The 13663-nt window shown below is 55.6% G+C and overlaps 1 protein-coding gene across 4 annotated transcripts in view; it reads left to right on the top strand.

Annotated features, from left to right (window-relative positions):
• The first annotated feature begins 1108 nt into the window (after positions 1 to 1108).
• Positions 1109 to 13663, top strand: part of IPO13 (importin 13) — a 62013-nt gene continuing 49458 nt past the window's right edge. For 2 of the 4 annotated variants that reach the window (XM_030571477.1, XM_030571476.1), the window contains exon 1: positions 1109 to 1216. In XM_030571477.1, the coding sequence (XP_030427337.1) occupies positions 1154 to 1216 (63 nt within the window). In that variant the 5' untranslated portion in view covers positions 1109 to 1153. The remainder of the gene's footprint in view (positions 1217 to 13663) is intronic. The other 2 variants (XM_030571474.1, XM_030571473.1) reach the window with 1 other exon arrangement.

Raw genomic sequence — 13663 nt, 5'->3', positions numbered from 1 at the left:
GGAACTCTCTGCCCCTGGATAGGCAGCAGGCCAAGAGCTCAGCAGCATTCTTGAATAGAGTGGCATTTGTATGGAAAATAGCAACCGCTGTCACAGACCCATGCTGCTGGACATAAATCCACCAGTGACTGATGGGGTCAGGGACACATTCCCCATGTGTGGGGGGCAGACACAGGGGGTCCTACCCCGCCCTCAGGAACATGCAACGATCAACCCATGAAAGTCAGCAGGCTGGCCAGTGACCCATACCCCATATACACCCAGCACAGTGCTTCAGTGAACCCTCTGCCCCAGGTATCCCAGCACAGCCCCATGTACTCCTCTAGCACAGCCCCCCAGTGATACCCCATGTCCCCCCAGCACAGCCCCCCAGTGATACCCCATGTACCCCCAGCACAGCCCGATGACCTCCATGTGCCCCCTGCACAGCCCTCCAGTGACATCCCCCCATGTACCCCTCACCACAGCCCCGTGACCCCCATGTGCCCCCTGCACAGCCCTCCAGTTACACCCCCTATGTACCCCCTAGCACAGCCCCCCAGTGACCCCCCTGCCCCATGTATTCCAGCACAGCCCCTCAGTGATGCCCACGGCCACGTGTCACGACCCCAAGCCCCGGCGCTACGTTGCAGAGGGCGATGCGCAGCGGCAAGCCGCTTTCCACTGGCCGCCAGGGGGCGCCAGAGCGGCAGGGAACTACAACTCCCAGGGTGCATCGCGCATCGGGGTCCTGATTGCGGTCGACCGGGCTGCGCCTGCGGGGAGGGTGCCGGACCGGCGGCGGCAAGAGCGAAGGACGGGGCCAAGCCTGCGGCAGCCAGCGCGGCGGAGCGGTAGGGCGGCGGTCCGGTCCTGTCCTGTCCGGTCAGGCAGCGCGGCGGGCACACCCCGCCCGGCGAGGCCCCCGCCCGGCCCCGCTGTCAGGCAGCCAGGGCAGCAGCGGGGCGCGAGCGCGGCGCCCGCAGGCCTCGGACCCCCGCCCCCCCCCAGCGCGCCGCGCCGAGCCGAGCCGGGCCGGGCCGGGCCTGACCGAGGCAGGGCGCGGACAGACCGACCCGCCTGGCGCCCGCCCGCCCGCAGCCATGGCGCTGCCGCCCCCCCCCGCGCCGGCCCGGGGCCGCTGAGGCGCAGGCAGCGCGACCCCCCCGCAGGGATGGAGCGAAGGGGGCCGGCGGGGCCGCAGAGCCTGGACTTCACGGTGGAGAACGTGGAGCAGGTGAGCGGGGCTGGGCCCCCCCCGGTACCGCCCCCCCGCGCGGTGTGTGCCTGGGAACCGGGCTGCCCCCCCCCCCGCGCTGTGTGTGCCTGGGAACCCGGCTGCCCCCCCCGGTATCGCCCTGCCCCCCCCCGCGCTGTCTGCCCCGGGAATCCGGCTGCCCCCCCCCGGTATCGCCCTGCCCCCCCCGCGCGGTGTGTGCCCGGGAACCCGGCTGACCCCCCCGGTATCGCGCTGCCCCCCCGCGCTGTGTGTGCCCGGGAACCCGGCTGACCCCCCCGGTATCGCCCTGCCCCCCCCGCGCGGTGTGTGCCCGGGAACCCGGCTGACCCCCCCGGTATCGCGCTGCCCCCCCGCGCTGTGTGTGCCCGGGAACCCGGTTGCCCCCCCCGGTATCGCCCTGCCCCCCCCCGCGCTGTCTGCCCCGGGAATCCGGCTGCCCCCCCCCGGTATCGCCCTGCCCCCCCCCCCGCGCTGTGTGTGCCCGGGAACCCGGCTGCCCCCCTCGGTATCGCCCCGCCCCCCCCCGCGCTGTGTGTGCCAGGGAACCCTGCTGCCCCCCCCGGTATCGGGCTGCCCCCCCCCCGCGCTGTGTGTGCCCGGGAACCCGGCTGCCCCCCCCCCCACGGTATCGCCCTGCCCCCCCCCGCGCTGTGTGTGCCCGGGAACCCGGCTGCCCCCCCCCCCAGTATCGGGCTGCCCCCCCCCGCGCTGTGTGTGCCCGGGAACCCGGCTGCCCCCCCTGGTATCGCCCTGCCCCCCCCCCCGCGCTGTGTGGGCCCGGGAACCCGGCTGCCCCCCCTGGTATCGCCCTGCCCCCCCCCCGCGCTGTGTGTGCCTGGGAACCCGGCTGCCCCCCCCCCGGTATCGCCCTGCCCCCCCGCGCTGTGTGCGCCCGGGGACCCGGCTGACCCCCCCCCCAGTATCGCCTTGCCCCCGCCCGCGCTGTCTGCCCTGGGAACCCGGCTGCCCCCCCCCCCCCCGCGCTGTGTGCGCCCCGGTAATCTGGCTGCCTGCCTGCCTGCCCTCCCGGTATCGCCCTCCCCCCCCCCCCCCGTGCTGTGTCTGGCCCAGCTGACTCTGCCCTGGTCATCTGGCTCCCCAGCCTCCCCCCAGTGCTGTATCTGCCTCAGGCACCCAACTGGGCCCCACCCAAACCTTGCCCCCAGACCTATGACTGCCCTGGGCTGGCTCTGCCCTGGCACCCCAGCTAGGCCCCCCCCATCCCTGCACATCACTCCCCCTGCCGCCTCTCCCCCCTGTGCTGTGACACCCCCCCAAGCTCTGCCATGGGCACCCTGGCCCAGGGGTGTCATTATCCCTGCTCCCCCAGCACTGCAACTGCCCTGGCCCATCGCCCTGCAGCATCACCCTGTCCCAGCACTGTGACTGCCCTGGACATCCTGACTGGGCCCCCCTGCCCTGGGGCATCACGCTACCCCATTGGGAGCTGGGGCTTGGCCTGGGCTTCCAGCTGGTACAGACCAGGTGGGTGCTGGCCTGTGTTCTAGGGGTGATCCACAGCCTGCCTGTCGCTGGGGCGGCTTGGGGATTCTGCTCCCCATGGAGGTGACTGCCTGTCAGTTTGAGGCAGTGTGAGGAGCCTTGCCATGACGGCTGGCATCCCTGTGGATGGGTTTTTCTTTGTTTTTTGCTGCTGTTGGGGTCAGTGGCGAGAGCTGGTGTAGGTCAGCGGGTTTTAGCCAGCCATGGTGGTTTGCTCCTGCCTGTTTGTCTCACTTTGCCATTCCCCTCGGGCTGTGACCCCAGGGCCCTCTTTGGAGACAGCCCTTAAAGGGGACAAAGAACGTGGGCTTGTGCCCTTCCTTGCTGATGGACATACAGGGTTGAAAGGTGGGTTTCTTCCCCTGCTTGTTTTGTACATTGGACATTCAGATGCTGTCTGGCATGTCAGTGAAATGACACTACAGGAGCCAGCCTTCGACGGGGGGGTGTCGTCATAATGTTCTGGAGAAAGGCCCTTTCAGTGAAAGATTCAGCATCTCCATCCTTCCGGTGCACATCTCTGAGGCTCCCTAACGCCTCGTCTCTGCTAGGAAATTGGTGCCCAGAATTCCCTGCTGGTGCTGCACTAATTGTAATCACAGTGATGGAAACTGGAATGCAGACACTGGTCAGGTGTCTCTTAAAGATATCACCGTCTTCTGAGCAGGGTTGGTTGACATGCGGCTGATCTGCCCTGGGGAGCTGCTGTGGTGAGAGGCTTTGAGAAAACCGCATAGCACAACCCGTGAAGTAGGTCAGGAGCATTCTCCCCATTTCACAGAGGAGGAGAATGGAGATCCAGTCCCAGAGCAGTCAGGTAACATGCCAGAGGTCAGTGGCAAAGCTAGCAGTAGAATTTGGGCGTCTAGTGTTTTGCTGAGAGATTCAAGTTATTTAAACTTTAATTTCTCTCTTCAAACCCCAAACTCAACAAAACAAAAACCCCTCCCAGGAGTTCTGGCTCTCAGTCCTCTGCTCTAGCCACTGGCGCGAGCACCACTCCTCTCCTCACACCCCAGCAACTCTTTAAGCAGAATGCTCCTCTTCTCTTCTGCCCCATGGAGCAGCAGTGCCCACTTGCTCATGACATTGGTGTGTATTTGACTGACAATCCTCCCAGGGAGGCTCTCAGCATTTCCTGCAAATAGGCCAAGGGGCCACAGATTAGTTACTTCACCGCCTCCTGCAATAGCAGTTCCCACCCGGTCTTCTGATTTTTTTTATTTATTTTGCGGAGGTGGGGGAGAGAATAGGTTTTGTGGCTAACTGGGTGATCCATGTGCTGCAAACCCTGCTCCCTTGTCACTGGATTCATGCCATTCTAGGGGTGGTAGGTAATAATAATACACACTTCTATCGTGCCTGTTGATAGTATTTGGGTGTGGTAATGGTCTGTTCGTTATGCAGCAGCTCAGTGGGCTATCAAGAAAACAACTTTGGTAGCCTGCCACTCCTGTGCCTACAGAGGGGTCAGATGAGCAGACTTGTATGTATAATCATAGAATTGTAGGCCTGGAAGAGACCTCGAGAGGTCTTCTAGTCCAGTCCCCTGCACTCATAGCAGGACTAAGTATTATCAAGACCATCCCTGACAGGGGTTTGTCTAACCTGCTCTTAAAAATCCCCAGTGATGGAGGTTCCACAACCTCCCTAGGCATTTATTTCAGTGCTTAACCACCCTGACAGTTATGAAGTTTTTCCTAATGTCCAACCTCAACCTCCTTGCTGCAATTTAAGCCCATTGCTCCTTGTCTTATCAGAGGTTAAGGAGAACAATTTTTCCCCTTCTTCCTTGTAACAACCTTTTATGTACTTGAAACTTTTATCATGTCCCCCACCCCTAGCTCCCCAGTCTTCTTTTCTCCAGACTAAACAGACCGAGTTTTTTCAATCTTCCCTCGTAGCTCATGTTTTCTAGACCTTTACTCATTTTTGTTGCTCTTCTTTGGACTTTCTCCAATTTGTCATCGACTTTCCTGAAATGTGGTGCCCAGAACTGGACACTATACTCTAGCTGAGGCCTAATCAGTGCAGAGTAGAGCAGAAAAATTACTACTTTTGTCTGCTGCCTAATGCATCCCACCATGATGTTTGTTATTTTTGCAACCATGTTACACTGTTGACTCATATTTAGCTGGTGGTCCACCATGAGCCCCAGATTCCTTCTATAGTAACATAGTCCTCACTTATACAGGACATGTCATCTGAGGATGTTAAAGCACTTTACAAACGTGAATTAATCATCAGTCTCTGCAGAGAAGGTAAACCCTGTATGAAGAGAGAGAGAGACAGTGATGTGGCTGGCCTCAGATTATACAGCACCAGAGCTGGGAGTAGAACCCAGGTATCCAGGCCCTGTGTTTGTGCAGTGCCTAGCGCTGTGGGCTCTTGATCCATTATTCGGGCACCTGGATGCTATAGTAATATAAAGAATAATTAACAATAATCTCTCTTCTGCGTTAGAAACAAAAGGGCACTGGCGATTTGTTTTAGACACAGTTATGTTTTTTAAAACGCTTTTCAACAGAACAGAAATATTGTTAAGAATGTTCTACAATGTCAGTGAAAAGAGGGTTCTGGTTGCACATGTCCTCCAGAAGGGTTGGGGACACCATGTGCTAAATCACTGTGGATCACACTAGAGCCTGGAGACCCCCAATTGTGGGGGGCAGTGTCAAACATTGTGTCAAGCACTGGACAAATACACAAAAGAGGGGAATCTTACAACCTGCTATGAGGCAAAATAATGATTACAGCCAAGGAGCAGTTCTAGAAGGGATGTGGTAGAGGGTATAAGAAGTGATGACTGGGCTGGAGATGGTGGGGAGGTACTCCCTATCATCTGTCATGAGAACAAGGGTCAGCAATTCCAGTGAAAGATGACAAATGGAAAATTGAATAAAAGAAATAGTTTATGTAATTAACTTGTGGAACTCATTGCTACAAGGGAACATTGAGATCAGGAGCTTAGTACGATTAAGAGAAACTACTGGACGTGCGTATGGATAATAGAGCATCCATAAATACGACTTTACTGCTGGGAAGTGTGTCTGTGTTGTGGGAGGTGCCAGGCAGTCAGGTCATTCTCTGTTTGCCCAGTAGGTGGTTTCTTGTGCCTTCTGCTGAAGCGTCTGGCCCTGACCACGTCTGGAGACAGAACACTGGCATAACCAGCCCATGGGTTTGATTGGGTGTGATGGCTTCTCTGTTCCTGGGAGACTGCAGTTGTTTGTAACAACTGTATTGTACGCTAGCCATGAGCTCAGTGAGATTGATCAGTCATTCAGGTAGTAGGTAATATTTGGTGCTTAACCCTTGTCTGGAGCTAGAGAGCCAGAAGGTGAAGCTGACCTGTCTGTTGTTGCTGTCTGACACAAATTAAACATGGTGAAAATAATGGACCGGAAGTGGGAGCTGAGTAGCCCAGTGAACAGGTGTTCTTCGGGACATTGTTACAAGGACCCAAGGCTGAGGAGGGGACGGACCTGGTTCTGTTTGGGGCTTGAGCACCCCACTTGTCTACTTGCCTCTGGTGAACATGAGGGTCCTACACCAGCAGCATCTGCAAAGCTTAAGTTTTCATTGTCAGAAAATCAACCTGTTTCTAGCTCTTACAATTATGAAGAGCTTTTAGAGTGTCACTGATAAGGTGAGATCTGCCTGAGCCTGCAGCCAGCCAGCCACAGTGCCTCTGCTACTGCTCAAGGCTCTCCTAAGCATAGGCAGAGTAAAATGAAATAGGGTTTGGTCAGTTGCATTGATGCTAACTAGAATCCAGTGGGCATGCTCCTGCTGCTTCTTGGAAAAGCTCTGAGCAGCATCAAGGCCAGCCAGGCGTTTGAGTTAACCATGGAGTTGGCACAACACAGAAATGACTGCTGGTGAAGGCAGAGTAGCAGAGAACTTTCCTTCTAGCAGTCAAAAGGCTCTGGTGCTTGGTTTGAGGGGTCAGGGGATTGATACAGAGGTTCTCTTTCACAGTCATATCTCTGGGATGGACGAGGTTAAAATGAATTAGATGTGCACTCTCCAGGGGCTGCTTCAACAGATGGATCCAGCTGCAAGCTCCAGAGACAGCCAGTGGGAATCCCAATATCCTCCCCATTCCCAGAAAAAAAGAGATATTGGTTTTCTCACCAAGGCATTGCCTGTGGGCACCTCGTTCATATTTGTCCTGGGTCTGTGGCCTTGTGTACACTACAAAGTTGCAGCGCTGGTGAGGGGGTTACAGCGCTGCAACTTAGGATGTGTACACACCTGCAGGGCATTACCAGCGCTGCAACTCCCTGTTTGCAGCGCTGGCCGTACACCCGGTCGTGCCTCGGGTGTAGAGGATCCAGCGCTGGATCACCAGCGCTGGTCATCAGGTGTAGACACTCACCAGCGTTTTTGTTGACCTCCGTGGAATAAGCAGGTATCCCAGCATACCTGAGGAAGCCTCTCTGGTAATTAAGCAAACTCCACTGCCCTCCAAGCAGGTCTCCTTCCCTGCGGTGTGCTCTGGCGTTCCCCGACCCCCCCTCCAAGCAGGTCTCCTTCCCCGCGGTTTGCTCTGGCGTTCCCCGACCCCCCCTCCAAGCAGGTCTCCTTCCCCGCGGTGTGCTCTGGCGTTCCCCGACCCCCCCTCCAAACAGGTCTCCTTCCCCGCGGTGTGCTCTGGCGTTCCCCGACCCCCCCTCCAAGCAGGTCTCCTTCCCCGCGGTGTGGAACAGCGCTGCAGCGTGGCCACATCTAACACCACTTGCAGTGCTGGTTGCTGTAGGTGTGGCCACTCTGCAGCGCTGGCCCTATACAGCTGTACTAATCCAGCTGTAACAACCAGCGCTGCAAAATTTTAGATGAAGACATACCCTTGGCTACGCTCACACTTTACAGCGCTGCAACTAGGGTGTGAAAAAACACCCCCCTGAGCGCTGCAAGATACAGCGCTGTAAAGCGTCAGTGTAATCAGGGCGGCTCCCAGCGCTGCACGCTACACCCATAAGGGATGTGGTTTACATGCAGCGCTGGGAGAGCTCTCTCCCAGCACTGCCGCTCTGACTACACTCACACTTCAGCGCTTTGAAATTCCAAATGTAGTGAATCTCTGCAAAGTGCTCTATAAACACCGAGCTCTGCAGTCTAATCTGCATATGTTCTAGTCTACTGGATCATTCTGCTCCTGAATTTTCCCCCAAGGGCGCAGGCAGACAGAGACGGCTCTTTTGTTTGCGCCAACAATAGAACAAATGTTGGCTCTCTGAAAGGTCACTGGCACTCCGGGTGGTGATTAGCCCAGCATGTGCTGGGTGAGGTGCTGTGCGTGGAAATGGAGCTCTCCCTGCTGCTCTGGAATGAGGCTCCCTGCAATCTGGGAGTAGCTGAATGTGCTCACTCAGATCCGCTGCTTCCCTTCCCCTTTGCAGGCCTGGCAATCTCAGTGTTGTGCTTTCCTGTAGCTGCAGCTCTTTGCTGGGTGGGCTCAGAACTGCAGGCGAGCTGTTCTGGGTGAGGGGCTTGACAATTTGGGGGTGTGGCCCTGTTGGTGGGGGTGGGGTTTCAGGGACACAGCCCCAGGATAATGAGTCAATGTCTGATCCGGGCAGTGAATAAGAATTAAAGGCAGCTCTGGAGACGTGGGGCTGGAATCACTTAGTGCAGTGTAAGCAAAGCCCTGGGGTTCAAAAGCCCTTTTCAGAGACAGCACGGAAATCTCCTGCATCTCTGCTTTTGCAGGGCAGGGTTTTAGACTATTCCAAGACGAACTGAGTGAAAAATTGGCTCTTGCTGGGGGCTGGACTCCTGGGAGGGCTACTGAGGGAGCAGCTTTGTCAGTTGATTCTAATGAATAGACAGCGCTTCTACCGGGCTGGGTTTTCTCTGCCGTTTGAGTATTAGGGCAGCTCTAGTAATGACATCCAACAGGACTAGAAATGGGAGATTCTGACTCTCAGCTGGGTCAGGTTAATGCAAACACTGGTGCTTGGAATGTGAATGGCCTGAGAGAATTGGGAATGGATTATGGAGCCTTTCATCTCCAGGCCATGAGATCTAAGCCAGCCCCGAGCAATGATGGAAGGTGGTTATACACTGACTGTTTGGTGGGGTGGCCTCCATCCAGACAAATGGCTGCAATTTAAACACTTTACTCGTGTCTCAGCAGAGCCCAGGGATAAGTCAGAAATCGTCTTTTGCCTGTATAGGGGGCTGCTGCACTTGCTCTGTGGCTATTCAGTCTGTGGTGTGTGAATCCAGCACCTTTTGCTTGCATGCAATTGCCAAAGAGAGAGAAAAGAGTGGTGGGGAAGGTGGGGCTGCGAGGGTTTCCTAGGCACGGCAGTCATGGGCTCGGCCAGGTCTCCCTTTCACCATCCTGCTGGTGCCATTGATTTATCCTGAAAGCTCGCTGCCGACACTAAGAAGCAGGTAATGCTGCTGGTTCCCAAGACAGTGGCAAGTGCTGCTCCCCCTCCAGGTGCCTGGGAGCTCTTTGGAACCATGTTGAAATCTTGCTCTGGTCTCTCAGTGCTGAGCTCCTTCCTGGCAGACAGGAGGGGAGAGGCCCCATCTCTGGCTGGTGAGGCTCAAGAAGGTTTTCCTTATTGTCAGAGGGTCTCCCAGCCCCAGCTCCTGGACTCTAGAACTTCATTGCTTTCTTAAGCCGAGCTTTACAGGCAGAAGCTGCGCTGGCTTAAGTTAAATCATTTTAAAAAGCAAATGACTTAGAATCACAGAATATCAGGGTTGGAACGGACCTCAGGAGGCATCTAGTCCAACCCCCTGCTCAAAACAGGACCAATCCCCAGACAGATTTTTGCCCCAGATCCGTAAATGGCCCCCTCAAGGATTGAACTCATAACCCTGAATTGCCCCTGAAAGAGACAGTGCTGTTGGAAAGAAGCACAGTGTGCACAGATGCTGAGGAAGCTCCTCTCACCGTCAGCCCTCTGCTGAGGCTGCTTGTCCTGATCCACGGCCTCCTTGCCGTTCCAGTCCTGTGCTCCCTTGCAGCTCTGCTGGTGCACCTATGCCATTCAGGTGTTTTCCTATCCTCCCCATACTGCTGCAATAGGCAAGGCTATTGCTGCTGTAATTATTCTCCCTCTTCCCCTCCACCGCAGAAATAACCAAGCCTAATGCCATCGCCTCTGCATGGTCCATTGAGGCTTCAGGTGCCCCCCAGGCCTAACCTGCCGTCGCTGAGTTGGGAATGATCTGCCTGAGGAGTAACTGGCTTGGCTGGAGGTTCCCCAGTGTGTGGTGTAGGGAAGGGACGATGTGGTTACTGCAGGATTGACCCAGTGTCATTGGCAAGGCCAGTGTCACCCCACCTTCCACCCAGAGGAGGCAGTGCTGTCTGCCAGCGACCCTGCAGGATCACTGGGCCCCTGCTGGAGGGGAGCAGCAGGCTGCTCATTTGGTCTGGAAGAGAATGGGCTTGTACCTGGGGAGTCGTAAGAAGGCTTGTCCCCAGTGACTGTGCTTGGTGAGGAATGAGCTGGGAATTTCCATTTTGTGCCCTGTGTTTGACTGCCTGCTCTCATTAGGGATACTCTCCGTTCAGCCTATCCAGTCGTGGCAGGGGAAGGGTGATTGGCTTTTCCTGGGGGGCCTGGAGCTCTGGTTGCTTGGTGTAGCCATGGTTTCCGTTGCTTGGTGGCAGTAGGCAGGGCTGACGCAGAGATAGGATGCTGGCTGCGTAGGTCTGCCTTTGGCCAGTGGGAAAGGAGTATCTTCTGCAGGAGACAACCCAAGAATGATTCCTTCTGGAAACAGCAGCATGATGGCTACTGATAGCCAACAGTGCCCTCCTTTAGAGGGGCAGCCCCCACTGTCCTTGCTTTGTGGGGCTGCCAGTGCTAGGTTCCTGGGGCCATGCCCTGCATACAGGCACTGTGCTCCTGAATTCGCTGCCTGGTGTCTTTCAGGCCTGCTTCACAGGCCTTGCATCTGTATTGTCTCTGTTTGCTCGGGAGATGTGCATCTTGCTTTCATGAGGCTCCTGGGGGACAGCAGGCTAGTGTGAGAACTTAGTCCGTTCTCGGTACATGGGGTGCAGGCCCGACACCGTACCTTACACCCTACTGCAGGGAGCTGAGAATTTCTGACTTCTATCAGCCCACTGCCTCCAATGACTGGTCTTGTCTGGGCACCCACCTCTGGTGAGCCGGCAGCCCACTCTTATTTATTTACCTACAGTGCTGTCGGAGACAAATGGCTGTTCTTTTTTCCCCTCTGTGCAGAAGCTCAGAGGAGGCCAAGAAAGGGAGGGGAGGGCTCCAGGGATGCCAGGTCTCTGGCAGGTTCCAGTGCTCCCCTTTTTAAATACTAGTACTAGGATGAAAGCTCTAAAGCTGTTGGCTGACACTCAGGCTCTGGGGGCTTGCTTGTTACTCCTTCCCCTGCCCCCCAACATAACCAGATTAAAAGCCCTGAGCTGTCTCTAGTGGGCACCTGCCCTGTCACCATGGGAGGCTTGTCGGAGTTCCCAGGTGGCTGCCACGCTGTGCAGGTAGCTAGGACCTTACCAGAACTTGACGCACAGCATTGTAGAGCAGAGACGCTGACAGCAAGCTTACCTTACTTTCACTCCAGCGGAGTTCTGACATGTTGGAGAAACCTCATCCTCTGGCCGAGGGCATGCCAGACAGGTCTGGCTGTTTACAAAGTCTAAGGGTATGGCTACACTCGAAACGTGGCAGCGCTTTGAAGTGTGAGTGTGGTCGCAGCGCCAGCGCTGGGAGAGAGCTCTCCCAGCGCTGCACGTACTCCACCTCCTCATGGGGTGTAGCTTGCAGTGCTGGGAGCCGTGCTTCCCACTCTGCGGCACTGTTTACACTGGCGCTTCACAGCGCTGTATCTTGCAGCGCTCGGGGGGGGTGTTTTTCACACCCCTGAGCGAGAAAGTTGCAGTGCTGTGAAGCGCCAGTGTAGCCAAGGCCTGAGGTTACCTGGTGAGCTGTGGAGAGGCCAGCTCTGGTGTCAGGCACACAAACACTGGGCCGGTCAGAATCCACAAAGCCCTCCCTGGAGCTGTCACTGTCCTGCCCCCCCCCAGCGCACGGAGTTTCCTTCCTTTTTCTTTCGCTGGCATCAGACTAATGTGCTTATCTCCTATCACCAGCGCTTCATTGTGGAGCAGAAGCCATGGTCCAGCGGCACTGAAGCCTGGAGTGACAGTCAAACAGCAGCAGGTGCCAACACTTGCCTCTCAAGTGCCCTGGCATGAGAACTTTGCAGTGACCTTGTCTTCTCTGCCTGGGGGCATGGGCACGCATGCACTCAGGGAGCGTTCTGTAGAGCATAGGTAGCCCTGAAGCGTGCTCTCCCAGCACGCCATGCCCTGGGTAATACGTGGTGGGGTAGGGAGAGAGCACTGCTGCACCCAGTGTAAGAAATTGGGTCAGATTAGACCAGATTTCAGTAGGTGCCAGTCCCAGTGGATCTGCTAGCTGGATTTCTCACTGGCATGCTGCAGGCAGTGACAGATTCCAGGCACAAATGCAGCCAGTCAGAACACTCCACATCAAACCCGAATCAGCAAGCCCCAGTGTGAACACATCGTCTTGTCTCTAGCTGCCTTCCTGTTTGTTTTCTTAATGCAAGGTCTTTTTCATAACAGGAGCGAGGTTCTCCGGGTAGCACATTGTTGGGTGAGGACTATGCTTCTCAGGAGGCTCCTAGCTGCTGTAGCTAGATGTGTAACGCTATGTGGAGAGGATGGGCAGGGTACATGGTCAAGCACTCAAACATCAAGGAGTGCCAGTGGCAAAGTCAACAGTGCACTCTTAACTCTACCCCTTTATGTCTCGTTACCACCACTTCCCAAATACTGCAGTATAACATAGACACATGTCTTGCCTCCCCCTTGCGGAGGGGAGCTCTAGTCCTAGGTTTCATTTTGTGCACTCACATTTTGCTCAGTGTCACAGTCTGCTAGCCAGCCGTAGATTTAGACTGCGTGCTAAGGTCTTCTCTGTATAACTCAGGTACAGTATTTTCATAGTTTACTCTGCAATCTGGCTGGTCAGCAAGCACCAGGCTCTGTGTGCTCAGAGCCAGTGGCAGGATCAGGCTCTAGTCAGCAACTCTTTAATCAGCATCCACTGTCACCTTCTAGTCTGAGCTCCGAGAATGAGCTTGCAGCTTCATAGTTGGGTGGGCTGTATGTGGCAGCACATTTTCACCAGTCGTCTGCCATGTTGTACTTAATGTGTAATGTTGTGTAAGAATTGTTTACTCTGTGCTTGTCACTTAAGTGACTTTAATGGACACTGTTTGTCATACACGCAGGAGTTCACTGTACTACAAATTGCTGCACCCAAGCTTGTAGATAAAATGGCATGATACCTTTGTATTTTATTTGAGAAACTGTATGATTGAGTAATCACAGACTCTGCTGTAATGCATAATGGTGCATGCAAAGGGGCAGAGTTAGGGTTATATGTTCAGCCTTATCTTTGACACCTCCTGACAATTATTATTTGACGCGTGTAATGCAGTAGCACCTAAAGGTCATGACCAGGTTGGGTCCCATTGTGCCAGGAGCTGCACAGATGTGATGGTCCCTTAGCAGAGTACTCGCCAGGTTCTCCACACTGCTTGATGTGAGATTTTTTTAAATCCCCTGATATAGAGGTACTCAGCAGGACCCCTCAGACTGGCCTGACTCTCGCACTTGGGGATGGCACAGGAGAGAGCTCCTCTCCTGCAAGCCTGTTACAACTTCTCCTTGCCAAGGGCACTGTGGCAGCAAGGAAATGTTTATTTATTTATTTATTTTTTTACTGCAGGGAGCTGAGTTCTAGGCACTCAATCCTGATTTCGTGCTATCCCTCTTGCTTCCCCCACTTCCCCCTCCCGGGGTTCTGCAGCCTCACTGAAATGCACAGCCTCCCAGAATCCTGCTGCCTACTTTCTTGCTCAAACTTCATCCTCTCCGTTCCCAGCTGGGACCTCTTT

This window comes from Gopherus evgoodei, chromosome 8 (genome assembly GCF_007399415.2).
Source record: "Gopherus evgoodei ecotype Sinaloan lineage chromosome 8, rGopEvg1_v1.p, whole genome shotgun sequence".
Taxonomy (NCBI): domain Eukaryota; kingdom Metazoa; phylum Chordata; order Testudines; family Testudinidae; genus Gopherus; species Gopherus evgoodei.
The sequence above is the reverse complement of the archived record's forward strand: the minus strand, read 5'-3'. Positions and strand labels throughout refer to the sequence as shown.